Source organism: Phyllobates terribilis, unplaced genomic scaffold (assembly GCF_046119375.1).
Source record: "Phyllobates terribilis strain yellow unplaced genomic scaffold, ASM4611937v1 Scaffold_49__1_contigs__length_9717188, whole genome shotgun sequence".
Taxonomy (NCBI): Eukaryota; Metazoa; Chordata; class Amphibia; order Anura; family Dendrobatidae; genus Phyllobates; species Phyllobates terribilis.
This window is the reverse complement of record NW_027362809.1, coordinates 8,124,459-8,140,947: the sequence shown is the minus strand read 5'-3', so window position 1 is coordinate 8,140,947 and position 16,489 is coordinate 8,124,459. Positions and strand designations below refer to the sequence as shown.

The following is a 16,489-nucleotide window of genomic DNA, read 5'->3' as shown; positions in this document are numbered from 1 at the left end:
AACCTCATGACCCAATATCAACATGGGTTTATGAGGGACCGTTCCTGTCAAACTAATCTGATCAGTTTTTATGAGGAGGCAAGTTCTGGACTGAACCAATTAAATGCAGTGGATGTTGTGTATATGGACTTTTTAAAAGCTTTTGATACGGTTCCACACAAAAGGTTGATACATAAAATGAGAACAATGGGGATAGGGGAAAATATATGTATGTGGGTTAAGAATTGGCTCAGTGATAGGAAACAAAGGCTGGTTATTAATGGAAAACACTCAGACTGGGTCTCAGTTAACAGTGGGGTACCACAGGGGTCAGTATTGGGCCCCCTTCTTTTTAACATATTTATTAACGACCTTGTAGGGGGCATACAGAGTAATATTTCAATATTTGAAGATGACACTAAACTCTGCAGGGTAATCAATACAGAGGAGGACAATTTTATATTACAGGAGGATCTATGTAAACTAGAAGCTTGGGCTGATAAATGGCAAATGAGCTTTAATGGGGATAAATGTAAGGTAATGCACTTGGGCAGTGGAAATAAAATGTATAATTATATGCTTAATTGTAACACACTGGGCAAAACTGTAGCTGAAAAAGACCTGGGTGTATTGGTGGACGACAAGCTTACGTTTAGTGGCCAGTGTCAGGCAGCTGCTGCAAAGGCAAATAAAATAATGGGATGCATTAAAAGAGGCATAGATACTCATGAGGAGAACATAATTTTACCTCTATACAAGTCATTAGTGCGACCACACTTAGAATACTGTGTACAGTTTTGGTCTCCGGTGTATAAGAAAGACATAGCTGAACTAGAGCGGGAGCAGAGAAGAGCGACCAAGGTTATTAGAGGACTGCAATACCAAGACAGGTTATTACACTTGGGGTTATTTAGTGTGGAAAAAAGAAGGCTTAGGGGTGATCTTATTACTATGTACAAGTATATGAAGGGACAGTACAAAGACCTTTCTACTGATCTTTTTACTCTGAGGCCAGAGACGGGGACAAGGGGGCATCTTCTACGTCTGGAGGAAAGAAGGTTTAATCATAATCACAGACGGGGATTCTTTACTGTAAGAGCAGTGATGTAATGAGTGATTCACTATTAAAATTTAAGAAGGGCATGGATGCCTTTCTTGAAAAGTATAATATTACAGGTTATATATACTAGATTCCTTGATAGGGCGTTGATCCAGGGAACTAGTCTGATTGTCGTATGGAGTCGGGAAGGAATTTTTTTCCCCAATGTGGAGCTTAGTGTTTGCCACATGGTTTTTTTTTTGCCTTCCTCTGGATCAACATGTTAGGCTATGGGTTGAACTAGATGGACTTAGTCTTCCTTCAACCTTAAAAACTATGTTACTAACTTATTTTTTACAAAAGAGGGAAGTAAGTATGGGCAGCAAATTTTCACCGTCATTGGATTAATGTCCAAAAGGGAGGAGCAACACATTTACCATGAGAGCAAAATTTATAGCCCAAAATAACCGTATGGTACGGTCGATTTATCGACAACCTCCTCCTGATGTGGGGAGGCACACAGGAGGAGGCTATGAAATTTACACAAAATCTCAACAACAATGATTTCAATTTGAGATTCACACTTTGTTTTGAAACCCCATAAAACACTGTACATGGAAATGTTGGTATCAAATAACTCCTGTCTTTGTGGTCTTACAAACAAGCTTTTATAAATGCCTCAAACTTCTAAGTGTGAATCAGACCTGAGATCTAACTTGATAGAAGATGACAATCCGGTGAAGACGGGAAACACATAGGCGGCCGGTGGTGATGTAGTCAGTGACTGACTCTGGCCAAATACGTTTATAGAGCCGTAGTGGAAGATGAAGATTTCGTCTTCATCATAAAGTAGTTATTTCTCATGTGACGCTTAATCAATATCTCCTGCAGTATTGCTAATGCCGATTCCAGTGTTGGTAAATGAGATGAGAATTAGCAATAAGGAAGATGAGTCTATGAGAAAGAAACTGCTTGTTGTCTGTGGCCTAAAATATATAGGCTTTATTAGTAGATGTAAAGAAAAAAACTAGATACTGTAAAACATAAATCTCCTCAAATGTTTCCCTTAATATGTCCAGTAATTGTATTATTACACAGGGTTTTTATGATGTTACATCTGCTCAACTTCTCATTCAGGTCTCTACAATATCGAATCCTCTCAGTGAATATCTTCTATAGAGGAGAATTTTCCTGAATTACGCATTAAAGATGAATATGGACACAGACAAGATGGCTGAGAAAATATTACTCCTCACCCTAGAGATCCTCTTCCGGCTTACTGGAGAGGTGAGAGATTCTGATGACGTCACATTACATCATTCTTATCTATGGGAATAACAGATGAACAGAACTGGAGAGGTGAGGACTCTGGAAATGTCTGGAGTGAGATTTATGAATGTGTCTCTCCGTAATCAGGATTACACAGTAGTGAAGAAGACCTCTAGTGAGCGCTGTCAGGACCCTTTGTCTGAGGGATGGTGGGGAAGAACCCTGAGCCCAATCACGGAGCTTCCACCTCACCACCTGATAGATGAGGACATCAATGACCAGAAGATCCTAGATCTCACCTACAAGATGATTGAGCTGCTGACTGGAGAGGTGACACTGCTAGGAATGAGAATGCTGGAACATTTTATAGTAAAGCTATGAATGGATTGGGGGTATAACTCTATCATTGTGTGTGTCAGGTTCCTATAAGGTGTCAGGATGTCGCTGTCTATTTCTCCATGGAGGAGTGGAAGTATTTAGAAGAACACAAAGATCTGTACAAGGATGTCATGATGGAGGTTCCCCAGCCCCTCACATCACCAGGTAATAGACAGGACTGAATACACATGGCCTATAATTGTCTATATGTAAAGAATGAATTCAGTCCCTGTATGTGCTTCCTCTAGATCTATCCAGTAAGAGGACAACACCAGAGAGATGTCCACGTCCTCTTCTTCCTCAGGACTGTAAACAAGAAGATCACAATATTCCTCAGGATCATCAGGTACATGGAGATAAGGTGTCATGAGATCTCTCCTGTGATGTGTATATGGCTGTGAAGGGCTTGTGTTCGGTCTTGTTTTATCCACCAGAATTATATGGTTTATACTTGTATAATGAGAATGGGGGAGATGGCTGGATTAGAGCTGATCATTAGTGATGAGTGAGTGTATTCATTAATATTCGCACGGATAGTACGGTATTCAGGTACTTGTTATATTGCGAGTATTTGTGTACTCGCCTCGCTATATTCGAATGTCCCGCCCTGCAGTTTTGGCGCCTCCTTTGCAGCCACTAAACATGCTGGGCTTTAAAACCAATCACAGTAATTTTTCAGACATCTTGGTTGTGGCATTACTGTGATTGGCTGGCCACCCAGCCTCATAGGGTCTATTTTAGCCCTGTCGTCGCCATTTTGTGCACATTGCGTCTGGAGCCTGCATTCTATAAGCATAGGGAGAGATCGCTGAGCTGCTAGGGAGAGTGTTTAGGCCTCTTGATAAAACAAAAGCCCTTTTAAGGACTACCTGCAGTGTATACTAGTTCTGTGTTTAAAGGAGCCGCTCACTAGCTCCATAATACCATCAAAAAATAGCTCTTTTCAGAGCTGAAGACACACAACAAAGTCAGAGTACAAGGAGGGAGAGATTGTGTATTAGGTAGGAAGTGTATTAGGTAGTGTTCTTCCAGTGTCCATATTAAAACAGCTCTTGTCAGAGGCAAAGCAATATTTTGCCATCACACACAGAAGTAGCATTTTGTGCTGCCTTTTTTTTTAGCATCGGTCTATTTTCCCTTCTGTTTTAGGGGTCAGAGCCTACCTTCTGTCCATATTAGTCCACTTAAAAATAGTGTTTTGTGCCCTACACAAAGCAGTAGTCCAAATATTTGTTACTGCCTGCTACAAAGCACGCACCAGGCCATTTTAACCACTATTTTTGGGGTGTCAGCCTGCCTTCTGTCCATATTAGTCCACTTAAACAATCATTGAGTGCCATACACAAAGCAGTAGTCCAAACATTTCCTACTGCTTGCTACAAAGCACGCACCAGGCCATTTTAACCACTATTTTGGCTGTGACAGCTAGCTTGGCTTGTGCCATCAACATCTGAAATTCTGTCAACAAAACCCAAAATGCCAAAAAGACTTGTTAAGGTACGTGTCAGTTGTGCGTGAGAAGGCACTCAGTCTGTGTCAGGTCAGAAGAAGCTTGATTCATCCACTATGTTCCTGGAAAAATTTTCCGGTCTGGAACGTAAACGTGTGTGGAAGCCACAAGAGTGGGAGCAGATTCTGTCTTGGATAGCAGACAAGGTCTCTACGCATTTGTCAAGCAGCAACAAATCTTCCACGACCACACAGTCTACTGTGGATACAGAAGGCTGGCCCATCCAATCCTGAAGCTGGTTCTCCTTCCTCCAACCATTATCAGTCAACATGAGACATATGACCCCAAGCTTGGCCACTCCGAGGATCTGTTTGGTACGTATCCTTTGGTTGGCTCTGTGCAGCATTGAAGAGGGACAAGAGGAGGTGGCGTGCCTTGATGCTTATGTATTTGAGGACCTATGGCCAGAAGAAAGACACTTGGCGGAACATCATTTTTTGTCTCCAGAGGTGGAGGCTGACGATGAGACACAGTTGCTATCAGGTCAGCCTACAATGTCAACTGGGAAGGAGGATAAGATGGAAGACGAGGTAGTCGATGATGAGTCCACTGATTCGAGCTGGACCGTTGGCATGCATAGCCATGGCAGAAACACAGAGGAAGATGGATATGTAGCACCAACATAGGCACCAACGGGTCGTGGTTTGCCCAGAGTGAGAACTGGGTCATCTGTTCCCAAGAGCACCCCCTCTGTGCGCCAAGTCAGGGCAAAGGGGCGTTCAGCTGCTGTGTGGAATTTTTTTTTCTGAAAGTCCTTCAGAGAAAAACATTATAGGCTGTAGCATCTGCCATACCAAGTTGAGCAGAGGCCAGGGCAAAGGCAATCTACATGCTCACTTTCCAAGGCTCATGTTCGATGCTTGGAAACCTATTCAGGAGACTTAAATACAAAACAAAAGACATCAGCCCACCACCTGGATATAGGAGTACTACCGGACTAAGGCACCCTGAAGGAAAAGCCCCTCCAGAGAGGGGCCGCCCTCCGGGCAGCCAGTCTTTCATACTCCAGAGAACGTACCTTCACCAGGTCACCTAGGATGTTCCTACAAACTTCATCTGCACTTAGGATTTTACTCTGCGTCGAAACTAAAACATGTGCGTTCCACATGAAATACCTGACCACACTTAGTATGAATAAAGTGGTTCGGTCCCTTCTCCCAAGGTCTCCGAACGCTCCATAGGCCCACCCGGCATAGGACAGAGTAGCCTGCCGTGGCCAACCAATGGAAGCTCCCACCCTGTTGTACACCTCTGTATTAAAGGGACAATGAAGCAGGAAGTGCTCCATGCTTTCCAGCATGTTAGCACAAGCCTCACGGGGGAGCAATTCCTGTCCTCGGAGCTCCTGTACTTCAAATTGCCCCTTACACACAGCTTACCTTGGAAGCAGCGCCAAGTCAAGTCACAGTACTTCTTGGGGATCCTGCTAGAATTTAACAAACTGAACCCAAACTCCAGATCCCGACTTGGGCAGTTCTTGAGGACCAATGGACTCTGAAAATGAGAAAGCAAGACCTTCCTATAGAGGAGTTTCCTCGGGAGGGACCTCACCTCCCATATTCCCAGACCCCACCGGTGGATCATTTTTAGAACCGGGGTAACATAAGCCGGGAGATGCCCATGCACTGTGCGAGGATCTTTCAATCTTCCCCCTGAAGATTGATGGCTGAAACCATCCCTTGCAGGATAATACCCATGGAGGAGCCCTCTCCTTCCAGAGGTTTGCCACGTTAACTTTCAAGAAGGTGTTCACTAGGAACACAACCGGGTTCACCATATCCAATCACCCTAGTCTCCTCGTGCGGTAAGTGACCTCCCGCTGGACTAGGTTCAGTCTATTCCCCCATAGCATCTGGAAGAACAGACTGTAGACCCGTGTCCAGAGAGGCTTTGGCAAGACACAGATTCTGCCCAGGTAGATTAGCAAGGGGAGCAGGAAAGCTTTGCACAAGCCAACCCTTTCCCCCAGGCTCAAAGACCAACCCTTCCATTGGTCCACTCTTTGGGCGACACCTTTGATTCTGCCTTCCCAGTTTTTCATGGGGTAATCACCCTGGACGAATTCAGTGCACAGGACTTTGGCGTGTTCTTTGGGTTCGGGGAGGGTGTCCAGAAGATCAAACCCGGGATCTCCGCTTCCCAGCCAGAGATTTTCACACTTATTCTGGTTGACCTTGGACCCGGATGCCTCCGATTAGCGCTCCACTTCTGACATCACCACCATTGCCTCCTCTTGCGACGAAACAAATACGGTGACATCGTCCACGTAGGCCACTACCCTCAAGATAGCCTCCGGCACCGCCTTGCCCATCCGAACCCCTTCCAACGATCCACAATCGATCCTTCTAAGGAAGGGTTCAATTGCAAAGGCGTAAAGCAAAGGGCTAAGAGGACAGCCCTGACGGACATCAGATCCTACCCTGAAAGGTTGTCCAATCCACCCATTTGTTTCAATTGACATCTCTTGTGTTGGAGCCATGATTCATGTCAGTCCACTTGGTGCAACAGCTCTCCAGGGTGTGATCACTCCTTTTTAGATGCAGACACCCGAGCATATCTAATTTGACGCAGGTGTTAGTTTTGGAAATGAAAATTTACAGGGTGATTCCATCATTTTTTCCCTCTGCTTGGTCTGAAAAAAATTACCCTTACTGAGTACCACATTTTTAATCTTGATTTCTTTTAGTGTTTCTTAAAGCCCTAAAGTTGCCATTTGAAATGACTTTAGTTTTGTGCCATGTCTGTGATCTTCTTTTTTTCAACAACATTAAACAACTGAATGAACATCCTCCAAGCCCGGTGATTCCATAATTTTTGCCAGGGGTTGTACAATGGAATCGTTTAAGAGGGCCGTTGTAGATCAGTTGCTGAAAACATCACCCTCAGATATTGCTGGTGGCAGAGGTACCAGCTCTTTTCAACACCAAGGGATAATGGGGAGAGACATGAACACCAGCTCCAACGAAGGTGGAGGGAAAATGTGCCCAAATTGGTCAATTTTCAACAAAACAGCAAGGGCTATCTGTGCCTATAAAAATGCTAAGGAGGGATAAGTTGCAGAACATGGTCAAGGGTTACTTTAAGTGACCATACGTGTGTCCTTTCTGACGCTTCTGTTCCCTTTAATTATTGAGTGTCTAAGCTGAACACTTGGCCCAACCTCTCTTTATATGCCTTGGAGGTGCTGGCCTGCCCTGCTGCTAGTGTGGTGTCTGAGCATGTTTTCAGTTCCGCTGGGGAAATCATCACTGATAGGCTCAGACGCCTCTCCACGGAAAATGCAGACAGACTTACTTTGATTAAATTCAACAAGGACTGGATATCTCCACAATTTGTATTCCCTCCAGATGACAGCAAGCCAACCTAAATTCCCCAAAAATGCAGATTCATGCTACTGCTGTTAACGTCACCCCCTTCTCATAAACAGATTCCTTGCTTCGTCAACCATGACTCAGCCCATAGGGCTAATTTTTACAAACTTTGCACATCGTGCAGTGGACAAACCAGGACAGTATTCCTTCTCCAGCCTAACTACGATTTGTGATTGGAGACCCTTGGAATGGTGGCTTCCTGCATCAACCATGACTCAGCCCATAGGGCTAATTTTTACAAACCCTATGCACATTGTGCAGTGGGCAAATCTGGAATGTATATTGGTCCTACCAAACTAATATTTGTCATTGGAGGTTGGAGGCCCTTCTCACATTGTGATTGAGATAGGGGATACATATTCAATAGAAATTTACACTGACTGTTGATGACCGACTGATGGCCCTCTGAAAATTTGAATTGAGGGCCACAACTACTACAGTACTCCATCGTAGATAATGTTTGACAAGGGAGGCCCTTGTCAAGGAATCTCCCTGCAGTTATGACACAGCCCCCAGGAGTAATTTTTGGAAGTACGATGCACATTCTGCACTGGACCAAGTAGTACAATATCAAGAAGTCTTCTCTTCCTATATAATCTGGGGAATATTGACAATCAAAATTTCTGAGCCATTTGGAGAAGCTTCACCAACCCATCCTGGAGAGGAGCACCATATATCCTTTGTCCATTGACTTGCACAAGTGATATATTTGAGCTCGTCATCCAGTTAACTAGTGCAGCTTTATTTTTCCGGTTCACTAAGTTCAGCCATACCTGAAGATCGCAGGCTGTACTCACTGCTACCTTCTAGTACTCCACGTCTCTTGGCTTTTTTTCTCTGTAGTCCCTGCCCCTAAATGAGTTAAATAATACAGTGAGGGCCCTACAATATGAGCAAGTGAGGGCACTCTCAGATGTACACGAGCAACCTCCAAAATCTCTAGAGTAGGGCACTTCAAAATGTATGTTACAGGGCCACATGAGGGCTCTTACAAAACTCAGCTTTCCTGCCTACTGCAGGGCCTCTGAACATTTGAATTTAGGGCCGCAGTATCACATGGTGGTGGAGGTGGAGGAGGAGGGTCAAGCCCAACGCTACAATGGGCACATTGTAAACTGCTATTGAATGTGTATTCCACTATCTGAGTGTCAATGATGGAGGGACCGTCCAAATGTCTTAAGTAACAGCTGTCCCTCCAAATCGCATGTTACAGAGCCACCTGAGGCCTCTCAGGTCAAAGATCTACATACCTACTGATGCTTTCTACCTGTGCTTGTAAAGTGCTGGGGAATAGCAAACTGAAAAATGATTCATGACAGAGGGACCTACAAAATGTATAAGTCAGTGCCCTCCCAATTGTAAAAAGAAAAAAAAAGCCACAGCAGTATGTGTGAACAAAGGCTAAAAGGGATATTTTTTTGGCTTCTCTGGTTTATTTAGCCTTATATACAAGTGATTGTGCAGGAAAAACTGTTTCTTAACCTTTTTGACCTGTTAAATGCAATTTAGGTTAGGTTTGGTAGTTGTTCTTGTGTGTCTGTAAAAGTGGCGTAATACTGCGACAAACTTATTCCCAGAAACCATATGTGAGTCAGAAATGCATGCAGGCTCATTCTCCAGGCTCTTCTCATTCTGTTTCATCACTTTCCCATCCATTTCAGCCTTTTCCTCAGGCCCCCAGGCCCCTTTGTATAGGGTCTAGCAGAAAATTACTCGCATTTCCCATTGACTTACATTGTACTCGCTATTCGGAACGAATACGCAATTTTTACAAAGTACTCGTTACGAGTATAGCGATTTACGAATATTACAGTACTCGCTCATCACTACTGATCATAGATGTGACTTCTCCATCTGTCTGTGACTTGTACAATATTTCTTTCAGGGTGAAGATCTGACCCATATTAATACTACAGAGACATATGTGAGGGGTGATGAGCGGTGTAAAGAGGAGATTCCTACATATGACTACCCAGGTGAGTAATAACCACTAAATACAGAGAAGTCACAGATTCTTCTCAGTCACAGGCTGTGGCTGGTTTACCGGTCATGTAGTCTAGCTGTATCACAATCATGTGATCACCATTTTGCATCTATACCAAAACATTCTCCTCCACCAAAAACTGTTCAAATAACTTTGGACATTGAAACTCCTTTTCTATAGAACTTACAAACTCTCACCTGCCCAGGTCTGTAAACTACCAAGCCAAATGACAGCATATGTAGAAAGTGCTGACAAGTTAGAAAATCACTTGAAGAAAAATATTATGTAAGAGAAAGTGGAGGGTAATGATGCTATTGGCTTCCTAGAACCCTGATATCTTATTAGATGAATATACCTTCTCTCCCTTCTGTGGTGCTGAATGTGCTCATATGGTCCCTACAATACCAGGTCCAGTCTTTCTGGCCAAACCTCGCTTTTATGATCGGCAATATTAAACATTCAGTGAGGGCCAAGTATGAATTTCTGTATGATAACAGAGTTTCCCTTTACCGTTACTTTTCAATTTCTTTTTAAACCAAATTACTTCAAATAGATAAAGTATACAAAAAACATTACACCTGTGCCATGATATATCTCTAAGCTGTGAGTGGCTGATGGCTGTAAAAAAATGTATTCATGCCTGCAGGAGATATGTTGGCATGACTCGAGCCCTGGTTTCATGTATTCACTCCACGACATAAATAATATTATCAATCCTAAAGAATTTAGATACAATTTATCCTTAAATGGGGAGCACTAATACTTTCTCTGCTCTTCTGGTCAGGACTCATAAGTAGCTCCAATGGTCTACCATAAATAAGTGCAACTCTGCCAGGAGCTACCAAGAAGCATACTCTAATTACCCCAGAGAGGTTTCACCACTAGTTACTCTCTCAAAGTTTTGCCCTACACCCTTTAACCCCTCTACATGGATCTGTACTTACACAAAGACCCTTAGGATTGGACTTAGTGTTACCTGCTGTTCTGTGGTGTGACATGACAAGAATAATAGTCAGGTTGCTGGATCAGAACCAGAAGGGCAGAGAAAATACAAATTCAGAAGACACAATAGTAGTCAGTAAACGTGCTGGGATCACAAGAAGAAACTAAGAAGAAAATACACAACACGGAAGCTGAACACAGAAGACTTAACCAGCGGAGAACAAGGCTGTATCAGGCAGCTTCCGGCATTATGCGTGAACTTTAGTAGGGTGTGGTGCTTTCCATTTGAGTTAAGTAGGGAGCATATTTGATTTTGGAAGAGCTGATTTTGCTGGATTGGTTTAATGAAGCCATGTTGCTTTTCAAGCATTTTTGAGCCACTAATGATGTGGAAACCTCTGTTTTTCCGTTGACAGATTATGGACCTGAGTGGAGGCTTGTTTTTTGTGATATGAGTAGAAATTTTTATTGGTATAATTTTCGCATATTTCATATTTGGGAGGCAGAATGAACAAACAGTTGAACACCAAACTCTACTGGTTCATGCTATGAGGTTTTCTATTAGACTGTGAACTGTCATTGTCTTGGTGAATAAATCAATATTTTTACATAACTTGCCATTTGTACTAACAGTTTAAGTAGAAATGTTCAAAAATATAAATTTCAAAAATATTTTATTCAAATATATATTTTTTTACTTAGCAGATGACTGTACTAGGAGATCAGAGGGACAGCCGATATCTTCAATTTTCAAATCAGATGAGCTGGAGATCTCACAGGATACAATTGAAGGGAATGCTATTACTCCAAATATACCATCATCCCTTTACAGCAAAGATGTGTCATTTGATCCTTTGAAACAGGTCCTATCTTCTGATTCATTACCAACTACTAAGGAAAATCAAAGTCACAAAATAAGCATTAAAAAACTAACTGCTTCTAAAGCTAAGAAGCCATTTGCACGGTCAGAATATGGAAATAGTTTTCCCCTCAAAAAGTTTTTTCTTAAACATCAAAAAATTCACACAGCAAAGAATAGATTTTCATGTTTCAAGTGTATGAAATGTTTTAACAAGAAATCAAGTTTTCTTAGTCACCAAAGAACTCACACAGGGGAGAAGCCTTTTTCATGTTCAGAATGTGGGAAATGTTTTAACCAGGAATTAGATCTTGTTACACATCAAAGAACTCACACAGGGGAAAAACCTTTTTCATGTTCAGAATGTGGGAAATGTTTTACAGGGAAATCAAATCTTGTTAAGCACCAGAGAACTCACACAGGAGAGAAGCCTTTTTCATGTTCAGAATGTGGGAAATATTTTACAGAGAAATCAAATCTCGTTAAGCACCAGAGAACTCACACAGGAGATAAGCCTTTTTCCTGTTCAGAATGTGGGAAATGTTTTAACCAGAAATCAGATCTTGTTACACATCAGAGAACTCACACAGGGGAGAAGCCTTTTTCCTGTTCAGAATGTGGGAAATGTTTTAACCAGAAATCAGATCTTGTTACACATCAGAGAACTCACACAGGGGATAAGCCTTTTTCATGTTCAGAATGTGGGAAATGTTTTACAGTGAAATCAAATCTCCTTAAGCACCAGAGAACTCACACAGGAGAGAAGCCTTTTTCCTGTTCAGAATGTGGGAAATGTTTTAACCAGAAATCAGCTCTTGTTAGACATCAGAGAAGTCACAGAGGGGAGAAGCCTTTTTTATATCCTTAATGTGGAAAATGTTTTACTTGAAAAGACACACTTTTAGCAAGAAAAAATCATGCTAATAAGTGAGTGCGTCCTATAGACTGAAGGTAGCTTCCTGTGACCGAGAACAATGAGTGTCCTTCCTGATCAGTGAGAGAATTGATCTCGCCTCAAGCCCCACACTTATCTAACTGATTGGTGCTGAAGAGGAGAGGAAGGTACTGGGACCTGTACAGAGGCTGCGCGTCTTGACTGAGCAGCTGAAGAATCTAGCTCATGGACCTTTCAGATCATGTAACACTGTTTTACATATTTGTAAAAGTTGTCAGGTTCCGTTATGAACTTAGCCATTTCTTAATGAATTTGACCTCCTGAATTCAAATTGGACAATGAGTTTTTCATTTTACTGCTACATATAATTTAATGATAAAAGTTCCAGTACTTTGAAACATTATTATTTCAATAAATATACAGATGCAGAATATTTTGTTATGCCAATTTTCTGATATTTAGAGAAAACTTAGAAACAATTCAAATAACTAAAACCTGTCTAAACCCTATTGCGAATTTAAACAGTTACAGAAATTGCACTACAAAATAGTCCTCATTCAGTGACAACTGTTTTTTTGCTTGTTTCTTGTACTCCTGTATCGGGTCATCTCTTAAAATTATACAACAGTAATCTGCAAGCATTGATGGATTTCATCTTCCTTGATATCTTTTCTCCATAGTTGCAATATCTTCGTTACATTTCTCACCATCCTCGTCTCTCACTACTCCACAGTTTGGTGGAAAAAAAGTCTAATTTCTTATATTGTAATCATTAAGGACATGTTACAGCCAAGATCCTTACATGTTTTGAGTAGAAATAACACCAACTCTTCATAGTTACTGTATCTGCTCTTGAGTTTCCCAAAAAGTTAGTTACCACAAATGCAAATGTAAACCATACAGACTTTTCCTTGCCCTGGAACAAATGAAGAAACTGCTCATCTTGAAGAAGCTTACGAATCTGAAGTCCAATTAAGACTCCTTCTTTTATATTTGCTTCACTTAACCTTGGAAAGTTATCAATCAGATTCATGAATGCTTTTACCTTTTTATCCATAGCCTTTACGAAGTTCTTCATCAGGCCCAACTTGATAAGATTTTGTTACCACCATTGCCTAGGTGGATCCTCGACTTGTGGATGCAGGACAGTTTACTCCCTTGCTCAAGTGAATGTTGGAGAGGCCAGTCCCTTTTTTTGTAGCCATATTCTTTTGCACGACTATCCCACTCACACAGAAAGCAGCAGTACTTGTGTGCAACAACCCTGACGACATATGTGAACAAGCAGATGTAGGAGCTCCGTCCGAGCATCTAGCTATTTATCCAATATAGGACCTGATGACCATCTTGAAAATCGGCATACATCTACCAGTTAATTGTCTGAGTGTGGAAGTAGTTTGCTCCAGGGGAAAAAAATGACCAGGAAAAGCCACATAAAGACTGCGGGAGAAGCAGGTTCTCAGCTCTAAGATGACACCACGGTTGTCACGCTGGAGACAGATTGAGCAGGGGAGACGAGGAGGAGGTAAGTGGTGGCCTTGCTGTAGCAATTTGCCTGCACAGAAACACAGGTCTCAGCAGGTGACAGTGGCCTTATAACAGCTACCCCACACCTGTGCACGGGCTACAAGTGGAGGAGTTGGGTGTGCAGGAGATGGGAGAGGCAGCCTCTTTGAAGGGGATGAAAAGACCACAAAATTGCATGTGGCACAATACTCACTGCTCCACGGCCTAACCTGCACCAATGGGACATACAGGTACCTGAGTAACCTACTTTAAAAGATGTTTTCATTGCAGTGGTAAATTGTAAATTCTCTCTCTGCTTTCAATGTACATTTTGGTGGTCTTAAAGATGAGACAGCAGGTATATGACTCAAACTGCAGAAAATAGAGCAGGGGCAGTGGAAGGCTAAGTCAGTGCCATTGAGGACCAGATAGCCGATAAAAGCAATGAGAACAGGCTTGCAGAACAGCAAATATCAGCACTGCTGGCAGAAACAGATGATCTTGAAAATAGGTCAAGGCTCAAAGATATACCACTTCTTGGTGTGCCTGAAAAAAATAGAAGGCTCCTTTCCTACTGAATTCTTTGAAAACTGGCTGAAATTAATAATCAGGCTTGAAACCTTAACCCTCCTATAAGCTGTAGAACGAGCTCATAATGTGCTCATTTAACAAATTAATTAAAGGAAGCGTGGAATTAATTTATAATGATATTTATTTTCCTTCTAATAAAATTATACAGTAATTGATAAAAGACACACATATCAGTATAATGCCACAAAATAATATTCTGACATATGAAACACGACAAATGGACTGTAACAAATATAATAAACTAAAATAAAATTTAGAGGAATTCGGATAAGAGCATTTTAGCTCATCAAAAGACATATTAAATAAAATAAATAAAACAAGATTTTTTTTTGACATACAATGAACTACAAGTTTTTTACAAACTTTTCTCCTACCCTTGGATTTGCTTTTCTTTTTAATCTTTTGTTAATTCCTAAATACACATAGCTGCTTAATGAGTAAAGAACACAGGACACAGTGGGTTTCCCTATAGAGACATAGGTTCTAGCCCAACTCCTGCTATTAGAATAAGTGAATAAATACATTTATTTTAGCGAACATTTGAACTTATATATATATATATATATATATATATTATTTTTAAATCATGTCGAATAGGTTTGTAGTATATGAATTGTTATACATTTTTTTGGAGGTATTTCTTTATATAACTGAAATGCACGCAATCCAGTGAACTTTGACACAAGTCAGTTATGTGTTGATTTGGAGCCTTAATTCAAAACTCAAGCCTTTACACTGTCTTGCACAGTTTTGTCAGTATGTAGTTGTTTCCTGAAGAAGTGCTTGTCACTTTTAAACGCATTTAATAAAAACAGCAATTTAATAAACCTTTCTGAATTGATGTTTTCAGTGAACCAGCAGCGTGGGAAGCATCCATAAATTTCTCCAGATCCTGATATTCAATGATATACCCTGCCAAGTTAAGGGTGGTAGCCCGAGGTACTGTGCACTTTATTCAAGATTCATAAACCCTTCACTGGCTCAATATGAATGAGAGGCAAATACGCCGGGATCACATTTGAGATGTTAAAAGTTGAAGTTCCTGTGGTACAAACCCTAATTCTTCAAAAACACAGTGATTCGCAAGTATATGGGAAGAAGTGTGTCCCTGCTTGTTGGACAGTTCTTTACAAATGTTGTTTTTTTCTTCAGGTTCTATTATGATTATATCACATTTTTCTTGCCTAATTGGGGTTGAATTATCCCCCAAGGGGGCTTAGGTTCTAGGTGGGATTCTCCCATATGTTCAACAGTGACTGAGCCGCCATTTTTTCTACTTTAAAAGCGACAGCTATGGAAATACTTCGCCCAGTCTCTCACCCGGAGAAAGGTGTTTTATATCTGACTATTATGGTTGGGGTTTTATAGAGAGGGGGAGGTCTTTTTTATTTTTTTGGATATGTTTTATATTGTCGACAATCTTGTAATATGCGCTTAACAAGCTATGTAAATGGAAATGCTCTGCTGATAGGATATTGGAAACGACATATCTACTGCATTAAATATGGCGGGGTCAGTGCAAATAGCTGGAATGTAAGGGGTCTTTCTTCTAGTGTTAAAAGACAGGTGATCTTTCAGTATCTTCAAATGGAAAAACCTGCCTTGATTTGTCTGCAAGAAACACATCTTACCTCTGAGAAACTTCATCTACTAAACAAGAAGTGGTTACTGCCGACTATCACTCCACACACTATATTAGTTCATCCTTTAAAGGGAAGGTGCCATCAAAACATTTTTTTTTCAACAATTGAAAAAATGTAAAGTATTAATGTTTTAATTTTTTTCAAAAATATTATCATTTGTTTTTAACTAAATAAAATATGAAAAATAATTTTAAAAGGTTTGGTATTTCCACTTTTAAACACTGGGGGGAGCAGCTGCTGATATTTGACATGAAAACCTAGTGTACAACTAACTCACATTACGGACTGCAGTAAATTGGGGCTGGATCTGCTCTTCTGTGTGTGATGTCGCTCCTCTCCTCCCCTTCTGGGTGTTTGTAACAGGATAAGAGAGGATGAAGTTTAGGATCACAGTGTGGAGCCATTTTGTTGGTGACTGCCAGTTATATTGACGAGTATAGTGTCACTAAGGACAGCTGGCAGCACCGATTCTGTTAGATGGTGCTGATAGCTGTATCATAAGCTGGGATTAGATATGCGGAGT

General features: G+C 41.3%; 1 protein-coding gene across 2 annotated transcripts in view; it reads left to right on the top strand.

Moving 5' to 3' along the window:
• Positions 1–15,373, top strand: part of LOC141191648 (oocyte zinc finger protein XlCOF7.1-like) — a 43,184-nt gene extending 27,811 nt beyond the window's left edge. Inside the window, exons 2-7 of one of the 2 annotated variants that reach the window (XM_073661589.1) lie at positions 2,156–2,305; positions 2,435–2,617; positions 2,707–2,830; positions 2,914–3,011; positions 9,432–9,522; positions 11,178–15,373. In XM_073661589.1, the coding sequence (XP_073517690.1) occupies positions 2,228–2,305; positions 2,435–2,617; positions 2,707–2,830; positions 2,914–3,011; positions 9,432–9,522; positions 11,178–12,199 (1,596 nt within the window). In that variant the 5' untranslated portion in view covers positions 2,156–2,227 and the 3' untranslated portion in view covers positions 12,200–15,373. Of the gene's footprint in view, positions 1–2,155; positions 2,306–2,434; positions 2,618–2,706; positions 2,831–2,913; positions 3,012–9,431; positions 9,523–11,174 lie in introns of both variants that reach the window. The other variant, XM_073661588.1, reaches the window with a different exon arrangement.
• Positions 15,374–16,489: the final 1,116 nt, after the last annotated feature.